Source organism: Aptenodytes forsteri, unplaced genomic scaffold (assembly GCF_000699145.1).
Source record: "Aptenodytes forsteri isolate BGI_AS27 unplaced genomic scaffold, ASM69914v1 Scaffold65, whole genome shotgun sequence".
NCBI lineage: Eukaryota > Metazoa > Chordata > Aves > Sphenisciformes > Spheniscidae > Aptenodytes > Aptenodytes forsteri.
The window spans coordinates 1,404,863-1,421,518 of record NW_008795127.1 but is presented as its reverse complement, the minus strand read 5'-3'; the positions used below and the strand labels follow the sequence as shown (position 1 = coordinate 1,421,518).

The window sequence follows — 16,656 nt, the reverse complement described above, 5'->3', positions numbered from 1 at the left end:
TGCAAATGAAAAAAAAAATAGAAATTACAACGATGGCAAAGTAGCAAGTAATTTTTTTTTCCATGCTGTGAGATAAGTTTGCATTTCTGTATTTCTACATTATTTTTATACTTTTTTTTTTTTTACTACTCACCATTTTAAGTAGAAACCTATTTACACAATTCACTTAAGACTTTAATATCATTGTAACCATGAAAGCATTTTATGCCCTCCCCTTTCTGAAAGGAATGCAAATCACTATTTGGTGTTAAGACTGTTGGGGGGGGGGGGAGGCACCCCAGTTCTACACCGCACACTTACACCACTTACATCAACATGTCTTTTAAGAAGCAGTAGCAGAGGTGCCAGAGTTCTGTAAGCTGAGCAGTAGCAGAGGTGCCAGAGTTGCTGTAAGCTGAGTGGCTACTTAAAAAAAAAAAATCTGGAAGTGAAATACATTTTCCACTCTTAAATAAAGAGATACGATACCTGTTCCGTGACTGCCACTTAGTTCATGATATTTAAGCAAAGAATAAGGAAGGTTTCATTTGTTCTTCCCAGCATGGTTTGTCAGTCGCCTTCTTTTCCTCCTCTATACACTGAAAAAACTCATAACTACATCTGCACTCCATGGAAAAGCTGTATATGCTCACGCATATTTTTTCAGGACTGCCAGTTAGCCTACAGTCCTTTCACCGGGAAGGAATGTTTACATGCTTCTCTAATGCTTTTCTCCAAGTAGTACAGCTGTTATTTTAGACTTCAGTGCCATAAGTGAATGTATCAGCCCACAAGACAGACCAGAGTTATGAAACAACAGCTGTGAAAACAATGCAATTAAGGACACAGTTTCAGAAGTACTCTGTTACAAGCTGTTTATTAGAGCTTCACTTTGACAATAAATAAGGTATTTCCCAAGCAATCAAAATGTAATTATTTAGAAAGTTAAACAACTGAAGTTTTCACAATGCATTTTTTTATATACATGATTTACTGTATTTTAAACACCAGTTCATCCGGAGCTGTACAACAGTAGGATGTCCATTTTTTAAATTCACACAGCAGGAGACTAACAAGACATACCTTTAATCTGCAAGCTGTGCGTGTAAAAATAATCCAAAAATCATATCAGCTTCAGGTTGGATAGTCCAACTGTTAGGAATTAATCTCTCTGTTCACTAGACTAGCTGTTGGTGAATTCAAATTCGGATGTATGGCTTACCCAGGAGAAATAGTGCCTTTTAGACTTACAGTTTTAAAGAACTAGTAAGCCGCTCAATTCCAACAGTACAACGTAACCATTTGTAGTTTACTGTGCTACTGCACACCCAGTTCTGCCCTCCACACAAGTGGCACAGAACAACCTTCTGTAAAGGATGGTAATTTTCAATGTTGTAAATCTCAGTAATAGTAAGTACAAGCTTTGCACTTCAACTTACTGTTAATTACAAAAACATCTTTCGGTTTTGGTCAAATGAATTAGCATTTCTTCACTTAAATACTCAAGACATTTAATATGCCTTAATAATACTTTTAAGAGTTTGACATTCAAAGTTAACTTCAAAAGAATGTTCCTGTTAAATAAAGCATCAAGTTTTCCCCATGTTTATTCCTTAAAGAAAGTCTACAAAACACTAGTCATTTTTTGTTTGTGGGTTGGTTTTTTTTTTTTAAACATTAGTTCTGCTAAGAGTTGCAATTTAAAAATAAAATTTAATTCTTATGGTTTGATCAAAGCCGTGTCTCCAAAGTGAGTTTTACATATTCTGTGCAACATCCCATTTTCTTTAAGTGCAGAGGTACAGGTCTCGAAGTTATGCAGCTGCAATTGAGTTATCATCTGCTTGTCGACCCTGAGGCTTTAAGAAAATAAAAAGACAGAGAATTAAAAAAAAAAAAAGGCAAAATACTAAGGCTGTTATGAAACTCACTTTGCAGTACATTGTGTTGATCAATGCAGCTCTAGTACACAAGTGTGGCATTAAGCCTATCCTTACTTTTAATGGTTTCCAGTAGTAGCACAAACATGGAGGATATCCAACCGAAATTTCAGTTTGGCCCAGTGAATACTTGGTAGAGGCCTCAGCTCCTTAACTGCCCTGTTAAATGCTAAGAGCATCTCCGTACACATTTGGACAGCTTAGCGCAAGGCCTGGCTGATCAGAGTTCTGAGTATTACTGCAGTATAAAAAGCTGATAGTTATCAATGCATAAAACAGGAATGAGACTGAGTTTCTTGGAGGAATTTTAAGCAGAATCACTAGATATGGGAGAGAGCAAAGAAGAAGTTTTAAGGAAGAAAAGGCGTCCTTACAATAAGGTTTTTTTGAGGTCCTGACAACTCCAAAGCAAAAGCAAAGAATTCTGAAGCCTGAGAGATTCCACAGGAGCACTAAGAACACCACGCTTTTGAGGAAAACAAGCCTTTTGTACTTAGAAGGACATCTTGACAACCAATCTAGAAGAGCTGCTGATTGACAGCATATGTAAAAAGTAAGTTCTGCCTATCTCTTTTGGCTAAAACAAAATTGAAAGAACGCCAGGCCTGTTTCCTGGAAACAGGATTACAGATGTCTGAACAAGTCCATCTCAAGTCATATAAACAAACTCTTCAGGCTCTTTGCTTGCTAAGAGTCTGACTAAAGTGAATACAATATTCTGGAGACAGCAGCAGTGGAACAAGAAAGCATTGGTTTGGGCAACTGGATTTAAATGATTCTTAAAAAGTCAAAGGAAACCTGTGATCTATTTTTCATGACATGATTGAATTGTCTTCAGTCGTACCACTTAAGAAAAAAATCTAGACTGAGCGATTCACTGAGAGGATGTGTTTTTAGAAGTTATTTAGGGAGGTGTGAGATGCCACAGTGTTTCTGAACCTAGTCATATGGGTTGCTCAAACACTTTTTTTTCAGGAGTGCTACAAATTATGGTATTAAAGTATTCCATTATATTTAGCTCACTCCATTGTACTCAAAATACAGACAACTTTAAAACTCATTTTACAGAGTAAGACATGGAATAACAGGGACAGGCTAAGCACATTCAGCTAGTTCATCTAATTGTAACCAAGTACCTGTTGCACTTAAACAGGTTTCCTAAGGATTTTGGCTGACGACACCAATGCACAACCCAAGATTCTTCAAAGCAAATAACTCTATTACAAGCTGACCATTTTAGTCTGCTTAGAAACACTCAGCTTTGAACAGAGCTGGGGTGGTAGTCCCCAAAAACTGGGCAGGCCCACAGGGAGGCTTTAAACACAAAGCACTTCTCACAGTCTTACCTTTACAAAAATATGTGTCGGTATGAATCGTCTGAGCAACTGATTAGTGAAGTTTGGAAATCGCAGCAAGTTAACATGAAGAGATGGTAACTGCTGATACCCAGCCATCAGAGGATAGAAGTTATATAACATTTCCTGCTGTGTGCCAGGAAGGATTCTTAATCGGATCTTAAAAAAAGAAAAGAAAAGCCACAAACATAGATAAGTCCTGTGACCAAAAGCAGTCCTCTGTTTACTTTCTATTTATACACTGTTTACTTTCTGAAGTTAGGAAAATAGTCGCATTCTTTCCATTCTAGTTAAACTATTACTTCTATACTGAAGCACCACGCTACCCGTAAACAACATGACAAACGGCTCCTAGTCAGGCTTCCATTTAGCCCTTCTTTAAATGGAGTCTGCATCCATGTGTTCTTCCAGACAGAATTTACCATGCTTTAAACATCTAAAAAACGAGTTTGTCCTCTCCGCACATCAGTGTAAGTCTAATCAATGCATTCTTCACTACCAGATAAGCCAGCAGGATCAGTAGATGTGACAATTTTGTACCTGTTTAAGGCCAGAGAACATGAAGGCATCGCTGGGTTCCACTGACACCTCCACATCCTGGACTAAGTTGGTCTTATTTTGCAGGTGATATCTGACAGGTAGGGATTCTCGGACTCGACCAAATGATGGCAGATCTTTGGAAAGAAAGTACAAAATATGTTTTAAAGTTCCATACATAAAAAATAAGTCTAGTCTATTGCAGAGAGCAGTGAAAGCTTTGAAGAAAAAAGATACAATAACTAGTTATCTAAAGCATTTCTGACAAGATTTTTCAGAAAAAAAGGTTAAAGAACAGAACACAACTTCATTACAGCTTTTCAGTAACACTTCTTCAACATCTAGTTACAAACCCCCCAGCTGCTAACACTGTTCAGGAATACTAAGTAGGAATTCACTTTGGTTGCTGCTAGGTATTTTCAGCTTACCAAAACCTTATCAGATACCGTCAGGAAGCTCCTTCAAAATATAACAGGAAAGGATGGCGGAAGAATCTCATTACAAATGAAACCGAACTGAGGAAAGCATAGGAATTCTGCGTGTTCAGTGAGCTCTCCACTCCCCCTCTGCTCTTGTGCAGGTGAAGTGCTAGAAGAGAAACAGTTCACCTGCCCACAAGCAGCTCCAATTCTCCAGGCTGTTTCTTTCCTGGGATGCAGCCAGGGCGTGGGTGGATGAACAATGCTTGCCATAGGCATCTAGAGAAACCTACTGGGAAGGTAGCATCAGCAGAGGTAACTCTGGCCTCTGTGCTGCCACATAACACAGGTCGATCCATTGACAGCTTTTAAGAGAACGGCATTCATGTAACTACCTTCCAGCTCTTCCCTTGAATTGAAGAGGGGAAGGAGGGGCAAGGCTTGAGGCAGTCTAAGCAATGATATAGTTTCTTTCACTAGCTCCATAATATCCAGCACCAGTTTTCTGTCTTTCGCTACAGTAAATGCAAGCTCTGGATGCTGTAAAAACTTTGGCAGTCCTAAAAATTCTAATTGGGACATACGTGTTGCCAAATTAATATTACCTGCATTAACATGGAGGGGAATACTCTCTACAATCACATGCGGTAGAGTGACGACTGTACTAACAACAGGTACACTTTCCACAGGTGAACTTCTGCAGGAAAAAAGTCAAACGCAGACCATGTTGAAAGTTATACAACATAAAGTATCAAGTAAGTACACCAAAAGAACATCACTTATAATTTTAGTTTAGTCACATATAGTAATTTCAGTGGTGGAAAGAAAAAACCCCAATCCTTATATTGGATTGTTTGAAGCGAGCAAAAAATGTGCCATAGCATGGAGATACAATCGCAAAAGGCAAGTAAGAATACTAAACAGCTCTAAAACTAAATAAAAGCAAACTAGAAGGAAGATATACCTCAACATTTGTCTTGGAAAACTGAGTGAATACATAAACCCACAACCTAGGGTGGGAAAACAGTTAGTTTTCCCATTTAAAAAGTTTTTTTCCCCACTATCGCAAAACTATTCCTTTGACTTGGCTTCTCAAGTGAAGTATTTCATGACTGGAGAAAACAGGGAGCAGAAGGTGACAAAACAGCTTTGTAATTGACCTAAGATCTTACAAAGAAGAAAGCTTCATGGAATGTTAAAACCATAACCACATAATATTTATCTCTTAAGTGAAATTTGTGTTTATTCAAAAGTCTAACAAGCTAAGCAGTAATTAGTAAGGTCTAAAGTCTAGACAGTGCTTGCTACAGGAAGATCTGAAACAAAAAAAGCTGCACCCCTGCCCGCCCCCAAAACAACCCACAAAACAAACACGCCCCACCAACTCACTATCACCCCTAAAACCAAACCAACTTATTTCCTCTCCCCAGGCCAAGAGATACTTACCTCTTCCAGGAAATGATATAACATCCAGTTGCCACTCCACTAGCATTAGTAACTGGAGGACATCGAAGGCAAAAGCACTCACTGGCACTCTCACCTGTCTGTAAAACAACTATCAGCAAGATTTTGTTTAAAATCAAAGCGTAATCATTACTGCAGAAGCCACCAAGTCTAAAAATCCAATGTGACAAATACAAGTGTTCAGCCAGAAAGGCCTCTGAAGTGCTTTGCAAAGTATACCTACATAATATATAAATTCAGTAAAGATTGTGAAAAGTGTCCCAATACATGAAAGGGTGACATATATAAATATGACAGTTTACCTTCTGAACGGCATTATGAGGTCTTTCATGTACATGCAGAACAAGTCATTGCAAATTTAGAGTTCATACACACACAAAAAAGCAAAAAACCACCAATTCAAATTCTACACTTCTCCCACAGCAAATTCCAAGACTTCAGCACAAGACGTCTCTCATGTTTTAAAATGAAGATGAACACAGACATTTCTCCTCTCCCACCCAAATGGATGAGAGGTGGGGAAGAGAGGGAACACAAGGCAAAAAAAAAATCTACTGGCTTTGAGTTTTCACTCTTTTTTCCCTCTATTTTTTTTTCCTGCAGTTGAATGAACTAAAAAAAAACAACAACAAAACACCTACTTTTTCACTTAGAGAGTGATTAAAAAAAAGTACTAATAAAATAGATGTTTCATCCATTCAAAATCAGTCATTAATCTTTAAGTCTTACAAGGGGAGGGGGGGATCAATCAAAAGGTGGACAGCTGAAGAGCTGTATCTGAGGGGGTTCATACCTCCTGGCAGTTAGCTCTTTAGGAGCATCAACCAGAAGTCATGAAGCACAATGTGCCAGAGCTGAAGATGAAATCTCATAGTTTGAAGACTGAAAGGACCTGGGAAATAATTGCTGTTTGCCAGGTAACCCTTTAATCTACAGAGGAACTAGAGTCTTGCAAGTCCTTGATGACATGGGTTGACAGCTGCCCCACCATCAGGCAGCCATCCAGATTGCCTCATTTTATTTCAAGTTTTGATAGAATACATACATTTTCACATCTCTGACTCAACAAATGCAAAGACAATGTTTTGTTGGAAGATTTTGGATCAGCTATACTGCTAAGTACTCCACTTATTTGACTTTAAAGCTAACATACTGCACTCTAAAGGTTGAGATCTGTAAGGTTTTTTTTTTGTTTTGGTTTGGGTGGGGTTTTTTTTTTACATTTAAGCATTAAGTTAAACCGTGTTAGTATAAAAAAAATGCTTACTTCTAACTGTTTTTTACAGCCTACCCTGTCTAGCTTCACGTTTTTCAGTTTCATGACTGCAGTCATGGACATGGATCACTTTAGCCTTTGGATGCTGCCTCTATCACATGGTAAAGTGTTTGCATTTCAGGAAGTATACATAGCCCATAAACACTGGAAATATTGGGTATCTTCATATGGATATCTAAGAAGTTGCATATCAGAAGTACTTTCAGGTGCTTTCCCTTACGTCTGTTATATTTAGAATTTTGGTTACCATCCGTTATTCAAGTCTATTTACTTGATCTACCGAAGTAGAACTACTCTTTGAAGCATATGCGGTCTAAGTTGTGTTCTGGCAAGCAGCTATAGTATTAAGCAGCTTTCTTCTACTTAGAGTTTGATAAGCAAATGCTGTTTAAGGTGTCCTGCTTTCTTACTCCCAACTTATGCAAGAAGTATCCTACTAATAGAGCGCATAGTCTAAGAAAACTTACCATTCTCCACATAAGATTCCAGTTGATCTACTGGGGTCATGGAAGCTGACAGCTGTAGCTGGCTGGTTACAATAGTGAGAGGCCAAGGAGAGGCACTCAGGATGTCTGTCATCAGTAAAAATGGTATATCTGCAAATACTCTGTCCAAGTGCTCCAACTGTCAAGACAGACACAAGATCTGGCTATTTCTAACTAAACAGGGTGCGACTATTGAAAGTGGTGCGATTCCAAAATATCAACAACTTTTCAAAAACATACCTTTGTGGAGACAAATTTGACAGCAACATCAAAAGGAAATACCGTTTCTATGGTTACAGTTTCATCCTGTATAGGTAATGAAAGGGGTGGGAAGAATAGGGTAAAAAAGTTATATTCAGTTTCAGACCTGGCTACTGATGTCAAAGGTTACTAATGTAAAGGTACTTTTAATCATCATTTTAACTAAGTCCTCCCCAGGGCAGAACGTATCTTTAAGATATTTAAGAATAAACATAGAAAACTTTTCTTCTGATTATACTTACGAAACCAAAGTAAATTGGGCTACCATATTGCTGATTTAGCATTTTTTTAATTTACTAGAAAGGCTTCTAAGAGAGTTGGAATTACAGCCTTTGCATTGAGAATATTTCTTGTGTTTCATGAATGTATCTCCAGCAATTGGTGCATCTTTACGTCCTACCCGGTGACACTTGCAGAGGATTTCTTTCCCTTCAACGGTAGTGTTGATTAAGTAAGAAATGTAAACCAGAAACATTCTTGCACCGACTGTTCCACAACGAATGTATATTGGTTTTTCCAGCTGCAAAATGAAGGAGGTAGTATGAGCCAAACTATACCTCAATTACATTCATTAGGCCTAGAGCTGTCCAAAACTTATTAATCATCTTACTTGGTCCAAGAGGGCAATAGTAGAATGGGTATCATTTTGACCATAAAGAATCTCCTACAACGCATGATCTTAATCATGCAGTGAATGATTTTAATCAGAGTAGCACAGCTCCAGTCGCTTTGCTACTGATGCTCGTCTGTTACTTAACAGCACAAGAAAAGAACCATTACTGTGTAATATATGATATACCCGACTTCTACTTTACTAGTCACAATTTCGGTTTGGTGCAACATCTGCATATTTGATCCTCTACCACACTGAATCACACTTGCTGACTATTATTATCTACTGTCCATTAGGCAGTGCATTTAATTAACAGTTAAAATTAGCCTCCTTATTTTATTTCTTATCTCCCAGCTGTATCATCAGTCCCAGAATATACCTTTTTCCCAAATTCAGTCCAAAAAGGGATATAGCTAAAGAAATACTAAACTACAAGTAAACAATAGGTAAAATATGCCGTAAGTATTCCATTTATCAACTCAGATATCTGAAAGTAAACATAAAAGTCCTTCTATGAGAATCTTTTATTAGTTGATCCCCATTTTCTTAAGTGTGATATAGAAAGAAAAAGTTTTAAGCCTTCACCTTTTCCCCTGGTTGCAAGTCTCCTACAGGGATATCAGGAAGCAGTGCAGGAAAGGAGTCATCACATGCATCTGTTCCATGAAGAGTCACCTGAGTTTTCTGAGTCAGGTTGGCATCTTGCCCTAGGATTAAAAACAGTCTTCATACCCAACACAGGCTTATATCACTGAAGCATGAAAGCAATAACTAAAAATAGTACGATATTCATCTCAAAGCAATGCATGAGGAATTAACATTGTTCATTTGGTTGAGGAAATCTTTCAAAAGTACCAGCAGAGGGTAGATTTGACAACACCTTAAGTTTTCTAACTCGGAGGGTTCACATCCTGCAATGTTTTTGTTTCATCTATTTAGGCCAAAAAAAAAATTTCTCAAAAATCAGAAATCATATCTAGATGTTCCCTACCATATACAGAACACAACAACATGATTATGTGATCCAAGTTTTTCTTGGTACTCTATATGAAGTAAAAAGGAAGTTTCACTGTTCTGTGATCCTTCTGTTTTCAAGAGCATGGCTTAATGATTTTACATCTTTTTAAAATTGTTCTTCCAAATCTGTGTTGAAAATACGTAAAAACAAGTGTATAGATGTTAAATGAAACCATTTTTCAGTCAGACGTTGACTAGAACAACGGCATTACTGCAATCATGTCGGATAGTTTTCAAAGCAAAACAAGCCACATCTTGCCAAAGAGTTGCAACTGTGGAAAATATATCACCTTCCCTATAAATGAAATGTCAAATTTCAATTGTTCTTTCAATGTAATCAGCAAGCCCACATTGCATATCACGTGTTAAGAGTCAAGATCAAGTGGTGAAAAAAAGTAAAAATCAAGACCAACTATTAAACACTGCTTTAGGAGCCAAGCCCAAACATCCAATTAAATAAGTTTAAAGAACACTCCACTGACTTTAATGAGCCATACAACTGTATAGGGAATGTGGTTCTATTTCAGAGTACACAGCACATATTACATCCTATATGCTAGTGGCCTAAAAATATTTTTACCTTTTAGGATAATTGCTATAAATAGGCGTACCAAGTATAACATTTGGACTTCACATATTGAAAACTGTCAGCAGCTATATACAGCTAACTAGGACTTAGACATAGAATATTTTTCCTTTTCATTTGAAGCAATACTGTCTCAGTTCTCCACTGCTCCCCAAATTTCAAGTGGTTTAAAAACCAAACCACATTGTCCAGAGCAGGGAAAAAAAGCGGGTGTGGGGAGAAAACCCACAAAGACTATACCTAGAAAACATTTATCTAGCACTAGATAAATGTCTAGTCTAACGTCTAATGCTTTCATCTCAGCAAGAAAAAGATCTCTCTCTTGGGAAAAGAAAAATTAAGTTATGAGCAAATTAAATAAAAGGTTAGGAAGGAATACAAAAGTCTCCATGTTTTCTTTCAAACTTGTAAAGACTTATCTTTTGAAAACACCCACGTAAACACTACTGACAAGCAGCGGTTAAGATAACCATAACTGAACGAGTTTGTTAGCTCTTGTTCTTACCAGTAGTATCTCATCATTCCCAACCTTCACTCTGGTTTGGCTCTTAATTACTGCAGGAGAGCCATTTACTATATTTCTCTGCATTGCATCAAGAACAAGGAGTCAATTAGGAGACTGCTGGATTAAAAGAAAATAACCCCAAATACCTGGCTTTAAACCTGCTGTAAGCTTAACATCTTTGGCCACTGTCTCCTCATGTGACTGGACTGTCACAATCAAACAATACATTTCATTAGTCAGGGCAGGAGGTTCGTGACGGAGCTGAACAGAAATGTTTGGCACTCTAGAAATAATCCTTTAAGAGAAAAGACACAGTTACTGTACATTTCTTAAATAACAAGTTTTTAAGCCTAGTTTGAAGGAGATTAAAACAGCCTATTGTTTAAGAGAGTTCTGACTGGTGGCCTATTCCACTAGGAGATGCGAAATTCCTGAAAAGCAACATGATGGGAACAACTCTATATAACCAGATTGGAACCCCAGTAATAAGCATTGACAGTTCAGATGTTCTGCCAGGAAAGAAAAAAGCACCCACACCAACAGCAATCAGATTTAGTTCTTTTGAATACATCTAAATTAGTGTTAGCCTATTCATTAATAATTATTTTTCAATACAGTTTCTTAGGGATTCTTTGTTAGTGTGATGGCTCTTGTAACAGAACAATAACACCTCCTAGTTTGCACAAAAATCTGGGAAAAGTCTGTCTAGCAAAGTTAGGTGAAGGGGAGAACTAAAGCATACTTGGTAGGCTCAGAGATCAGCGCAAGCTTTTTCTGTACTTCTAGCTATCTGGAGCCTCTAAAGTCCTAAAGAATTAAGATAGTACCTATCTTACCCCCAATTAAGCAAAGACATTAAAAAGCTCATATTAAAGAAGTCCCAACAAGTCTTTCTTCTTCTTCTAGGCAGAGTGACCACGACTTTGCAGGAGACTCACAATGATGTATCATATATATTTTCAAGTTTTTACTCACATAGTGCTTGCCTGAAGAGTCAAACTGTCCCAGTGCACTTCATTATCTGGAAGCTTAGGTCTTCGCCTGAAGGAACGTGCTGCCTGCAATGCTTCTTGGGATGAGGCAGCATCTCCACCTCCTCCACGCCAGTTCAGAATCACACATCGGCCAGATTCACCTCCCAGGATCAAATCCACAGAGGTGATCTGATAGACACAAATTTGAACACATGCTGATAACTTTGTCTTCAGATCACCTACTGTAACAATACAGTTTTCCAACATACACATCTTTATTGTGCCTGTATATCACAAAAAAGCTTCTGGCAGCTTTGCAGACTGAAGACACCTCACCACTCCAGGATTTCATTTAATGAAACAGTGGTGGGAAAAGAATCTGTGCTCATGTGTGTGCAGTGTAGTATTTTGTAGTTTCCTACCCTCCCATAGTGCTATACTACCTTTTTTTTGTGTGTTACTTAAAACAAACAAACAAACAAACAAAGCAATACTTAAGTTTGTGATAATTTTTTGCTTTGGTATTGTCAATAAAATCTTACTCTCGTTTTTGGTACTTAGTTTCGAGTATTCAAACATTTTGAACTGCAGTGACATTCGTAACTGGTGCCAGATCAGAGGCAGCTTTGTAGTTTTAAGTTCTTTGTAAGCATCAGTAAGAAAGGTGTAAAACAACTTGACAAACCTCAATCTTCTTTCCTACATCTTCAGTTTTTGCAACAAATTTGAAAGTGAACTTTCTCGTTTTGCCAGGGACTAAGCACATTGTTCCTTGCGATGACTGTTCTAGAATATCATTTTTTTGATAGGCTTCTTCTACCACACAGTATTGGTTGTAATCCTACAATGGAGGAGTGGGGAAAAAAGTTGATAAATCCAGACTTAAGACATCTTTAGAGAGTAACGGTAATACAGCAAGTGTTAAGGCTCCGTGTTACTGAATCAAACTATATGGGTTCTTGCTACTTTTCACACTATAGAAGTTAGACTTCGCAAGTAATTACAACGCAATTCTTTGACACAAGATATCCATTACATTAATTAATAAAACTATATGCAAGAACATCAAGAGACATAAGACATTAAAATGATCCTTCTGAAACTTTACAGAGCTTCACAGAGAAACAAAGATATGACAGACAAACTAATCAAACTGCATTTGGGAGTTTTATCACAGTATCATTATACTTGTCAAAAGTGATAGATAACGCAAAAAGAAAAAACACCTTTCCAACTTAAGTATTAACATGATTTTTTGAAAAGAACTTTTGAATTTTTTTATGTTTAAAAACACTACTAGATATTATTTCATTCTTATAATAAGCTTCTATCACTAGGTCAGAGATAAATAGAACATAGTTACCTGATTATTGAAACTGATGCAGAGCTTAGAAAACCTGATAGGATGAGGACAATCAGCTCTCAAGTATACATCAAACTGCACAGGAACATCAACATGAAAACTAGGAGCAAGAAATTTTGCTTTGCACTGCACTGGAATTAAAGAAAAGAAAAAATAATAAAAACAAAAAAAAACCCAAACAGCAAGAAGTAGGTGTTAAACACATCAAACTACAACGTTAAATTCCAGAAGCACACTCTTGAAATAATTGTGGTAAGGATTGTTCTGTGTATACTCTTAAAACTTTGGTTTGTATGCAAGCGGGACAAATTTGGCTACTAACACTATCACAGAAAGCCACTTTTTTCAGCACTTGACCAAAATCTTTGCAAAGAGGAGAGGCGGAGTCCAGCAGAAAAAAATAATCCTGTACACTTAGATGCGCTTCTTTTGTAGGTAACGCTCACTCATGCCCCCTTTCTATGGGGAGTATTACTTTGCACACATTCTGCCCTCCTTCTTCAGAATCCTACTTCAAAGCACGCCAGAGTGGCAGAAGTCTTTCAAAAAGCAAGGGTTTACTACTTCTACCATGTTTAAAGGCGTAGGTAGCCTCAGCTGAAAGTTCAGAGGTTTTTTTTTCCCCCTCAGACACAATGCTCAAAGGATTCTTCTTTAGTAATCTGTAGTGGGGATAAGAGATGGCTGGCTTCTCTCATGATTTCTTATCTTACTGAGTTAGATGAAGAACAGAGCAGTGCTGAAACAAGAGTTTCAGTGTTGCTGGCTTTAATGTACACTTTATATTTTTTCCTAATTAGTTATTTTCAAGAGATAACTACATCAAAATTTATAATCTGGTGTAAGTTTGCTTTCTTACTTACCAAATGGTATAAAATCTTGGACTTCTATTGTAAAAACATTACTGCCTGCCAAGGAAACACGGTCAGCCCACAGTTTTTGTGATGCTTTCACAGCAGCAGCGTCACAATCAGGTTCAGGATCAGGGCTTTCATTCTGTATCCAGATAGAAGATGACAAATAACAATAAAAGGTTACCAAACACTGACTGCTCTTAAGATTATTTAAAAGGGTAATAGGAGTTTTGCTACTTACCATTAGAACTTTTATCAGATTTTTTTCTATTCGAGATTTCTGATCTTCTTTAAGAGTAGATGCTAGCAAACAGAACAAAAACAAAGATTACAAGACAGAAGCGTGTCCTCTTACTATCTTTCCTTTAGATTGCATCTTTCAAAAAAGACATGCTGGGGGAAAAAATTCTAACATCCATCTACCAGTAATGAAGGATTCATTCAGTTTTCAGAACTTCCCCCATTTTAAGTGTTTCCTCTTCCACTGGAACCAAGTAAAATATTTTTTGGTTGGACAAGCGTTTCATAATTTATTGGAGGAAAACCCCAAGAGAATAATGCCTATACCTTCTTGTTATTTACATTTAAAAACAGAAGAAACAGTAGAAACCAGAAAAGTCTGGGACATGCAAAAGGCAAGCTTGGATAGTATTAGGAACAACAACTAGAGAAGGTGACAGGAAGAAAAAAGGACTAATTGATGAAGAAAGGTGGGTTTGTCTCATTGGCTATTCTTTAATACAAAGCAGAGTAGCCTGGCTAGCTAACAGAAGACGCAAACCCACTTTTACCACGCTACCCTGATAGTGGTATTAGTTAGCAATTTGGGGCACAAAAGGATTATTTCTGCAATGTCAAGTAACAGACATTATATGAAGCAGAGTGCTTGCATTATCACTATGCAGCCACCCTATGTCACAGTCTTTCCCTAAAACATACCACCTGCATATTCCATCAGCAGAGTTCTAGTAAAAAAACTGAGAAGCGTATTTGGGATTTCAAAGTCCAGAAAAACGGTGCCAGATTTGTTACTTACTAGGAAAAATGTTTTTCCCCTTTAGCTATATTACATTCTTCCCCCATTCCAAAGCTCAGGAAGTTCCTGTTACATTATTTGAACAGTCTCAAACGAAGCGCTGTGCCTCAGATAACCTGACACAGTCTATTTGAATGCAATGAATTTTATAATAGAAGAGCAAGAAAATTCAGATTCCAGCATATGAGAGAAGGTAGTAAAAATTCAGCACAGGTATACGGTTATTTTGTAGTCAAATCATTTGAAGTACTGTAAGCACTGTCTGACAATGATTTGTCAGACTTGCAAATACATGTACTTTAATTTTTCTGTATAGGCTGAGTATATTTCTTAAAAAATACCTCTACCCAGTAGCTCTAAAGAGTACGTTATATAATCTTTTAGCTGGGCCATCAGATATGAACATTTGAGAGCTGTCGTCAATATGGAAGTGAGAAGAGTCCACCATCCTTCACTGCGATATTCACACATAACATAATCCAAAAGCCTGCAACACAGTAAAATTGAGAGAAAAACAAGTTATACACACCAATATTTTCTTAGAAGCTCGCATTTATTTGGTATCATTAACACAAAATTCATCTTCACTAATACAAATGCTAAAGTCTACTGTTTACATATGGCAATGATTTACTGAAAACAGCATGAAATTATTGTAAAGAAACACATTTATTTGATGAATTGTCCATTTCAGGCTAGAACAATTTTCACAAGAGAACAACAGGAAAACTTACCTGTCTTCACATAAGGAACTAGCAAAACAGCAACTGGACAGAAGAGTCTTAGTCCAGCATTGCATTAAAAATATGCTTTACTATTGAATATGCAGTAAGTTTTAAGAAAAACAACCCAAAACCCCACAATAAAGTCCCCTTTCAAATTGAAGAATTTTAATGTTCCTTAAGCTGAGATGTTTCTTTTCCCTCCTACCTTCTATCCCCCTGCTCCCTTTGAAGGGTTTCAAAGAGCTACAAAGAACACATACATCAATCTTTACCAGGCAAAACTGCCCACCTTAATATGATTTTAATACTGAGCAATGTTTGCTATTGCTAGCAAAGCAGAGAAGTTAATTTTTTTAAACTCTGTTCAACTGTTCAAGACAAAAGTTTCTGCCTACTTCAGAAAAATCTACCTAAACATAAATAAGAAATGCTTGTTCGTATAAAAATTAGGCTTGATACAAATTGATCTGCTTATCCTAGCCTATCTTCTCCTCCATGTAGCTTCCAGTAAGCTAGTAACAACAGTAAACACATCTCTCCTACCTCAAACATACCCCCTTTACAACACGTGATCTTTGAAACCTAATTAATGAAAACATTGTGGGACTCCTACTTAACATGACCTTGACTCTATTTCCCCTTAAAAATACAAAGTTAAGAAACTAAGCATAAGACACATCCTTCAGAAAAGATGGTAGCTCTACCTCAGCACTAAGCTTTCGTAGCTCTATAGTCATTAGTAGCAGAAAACTACACCAATAAAAATAATTCCTTTTGCTAATTCCCTGGTATATAAACAAAAATCAAATTCAGCTACATTTCCATATTTTTTGAATTTTGTAACTACAAAGTCTGTAATTAACTGTAACTATATTTCCATTGCAGTAGCAGGCAAGTTTCAGAAATCACTTCGACTCAATCAGTGAGCTAGAAATAAATAATATTTGCCCAATAAGGCAAATCCCCACAACAGCTTACAGCAGGAAGTTTTTCTACTCTAATAACTGACTCATCATATCTGTTTTGCTTTCTTTGATATAAGTGGAGTTCATAGGCTCCAAAGCTTGCACTTTTTTCCTTCAAATCCAGGTACCAGGAGCATCTTAGATGAGCTTCCAACATTATTCCATAGCAGTAAGACATGGGGTCTTAGTGAGAAGAATAGCATGTGAAAGAAGCAATCATGGATGGTACTCACTTCAAAGCTTTGGCATAATCTTCAGCGTAGTAATATTCTTCTCCCATTTGAACCACTGATAAAAAAAAA

The 16,656-nt window shown here is 37.1% G+C and overlaps 1 protein-coding gene across 1 annotated transcript in view; it reads right to left on the bottom strand.

Annotated features, from left to right (window-relative positions):
• Positions 1–828: 828 nt before the first annotated feature.
• Positions 829–16,656, bottom strand: part of TRAPPC11 (trafficking protein particle complex 11) — a 26,378-nt gene continuing 10,550 nt past the window's right edge. The window contains exons 13-29 of the mRNA XM_009277352.1: positions 16,588–16,642; positions 15,006–15,151; positions 13,870–13,931; positions 13,638–13,770; positions 12,775–12,905; positions 12,097–12,252; positions 11,413–11,600; positions 10,584–10,732; positions 8,915–9,036; positions 8,117–8,236; positions 7,696–7,761; positions 7,438–7,594; positions 5,677–5,785; positions 4,836–4,927; positions 3,815–3,948; positions 3,266–3,433; positions 829–1,838 (exon numbers count right to left, since the gene is read on the bottom strand). Of these exons, the coding sequence (XP_009275627.1) occupies positions 1,794–1,838; positions 3,266–3,433; positions 3,815–3,948; positions 4,836–4,927; positions 5,677–5,785; positions 7,438–7,594; positions 7,696–7,761; positions 8,117–8,236; positions 8,915–9,036; positions 10,584–10,732; positions 11,413–11,600; positions 12,097–12,252; positions 12,775–12,905; positions 13,638–13,770; positions 13,870–13,931; positions 15,006–15,151; positions 16,588–16,642 (2,033 nt within the window). The 3' untranslated portion in view covers positions 829–1,793. The remainder of the gene's footprint in view (positions 1,839–3,265; positions 3,434–3,814; positions 3,949–4,835; positions 4,928–5,676; positions 5,786–7,437; positions 7,595–7,695; positions 7,762–8,116; positions 8,237–8,914; positions 9,037–10,583; positions 10,733–11,412; positions 11,601–12,096; positions 12,253–12,774; positions 12,906–13,637; positions 13,771–13,869; positions 13,932–15,005; positions 15,152–16,587; positions 16,643–16,656) is intronic.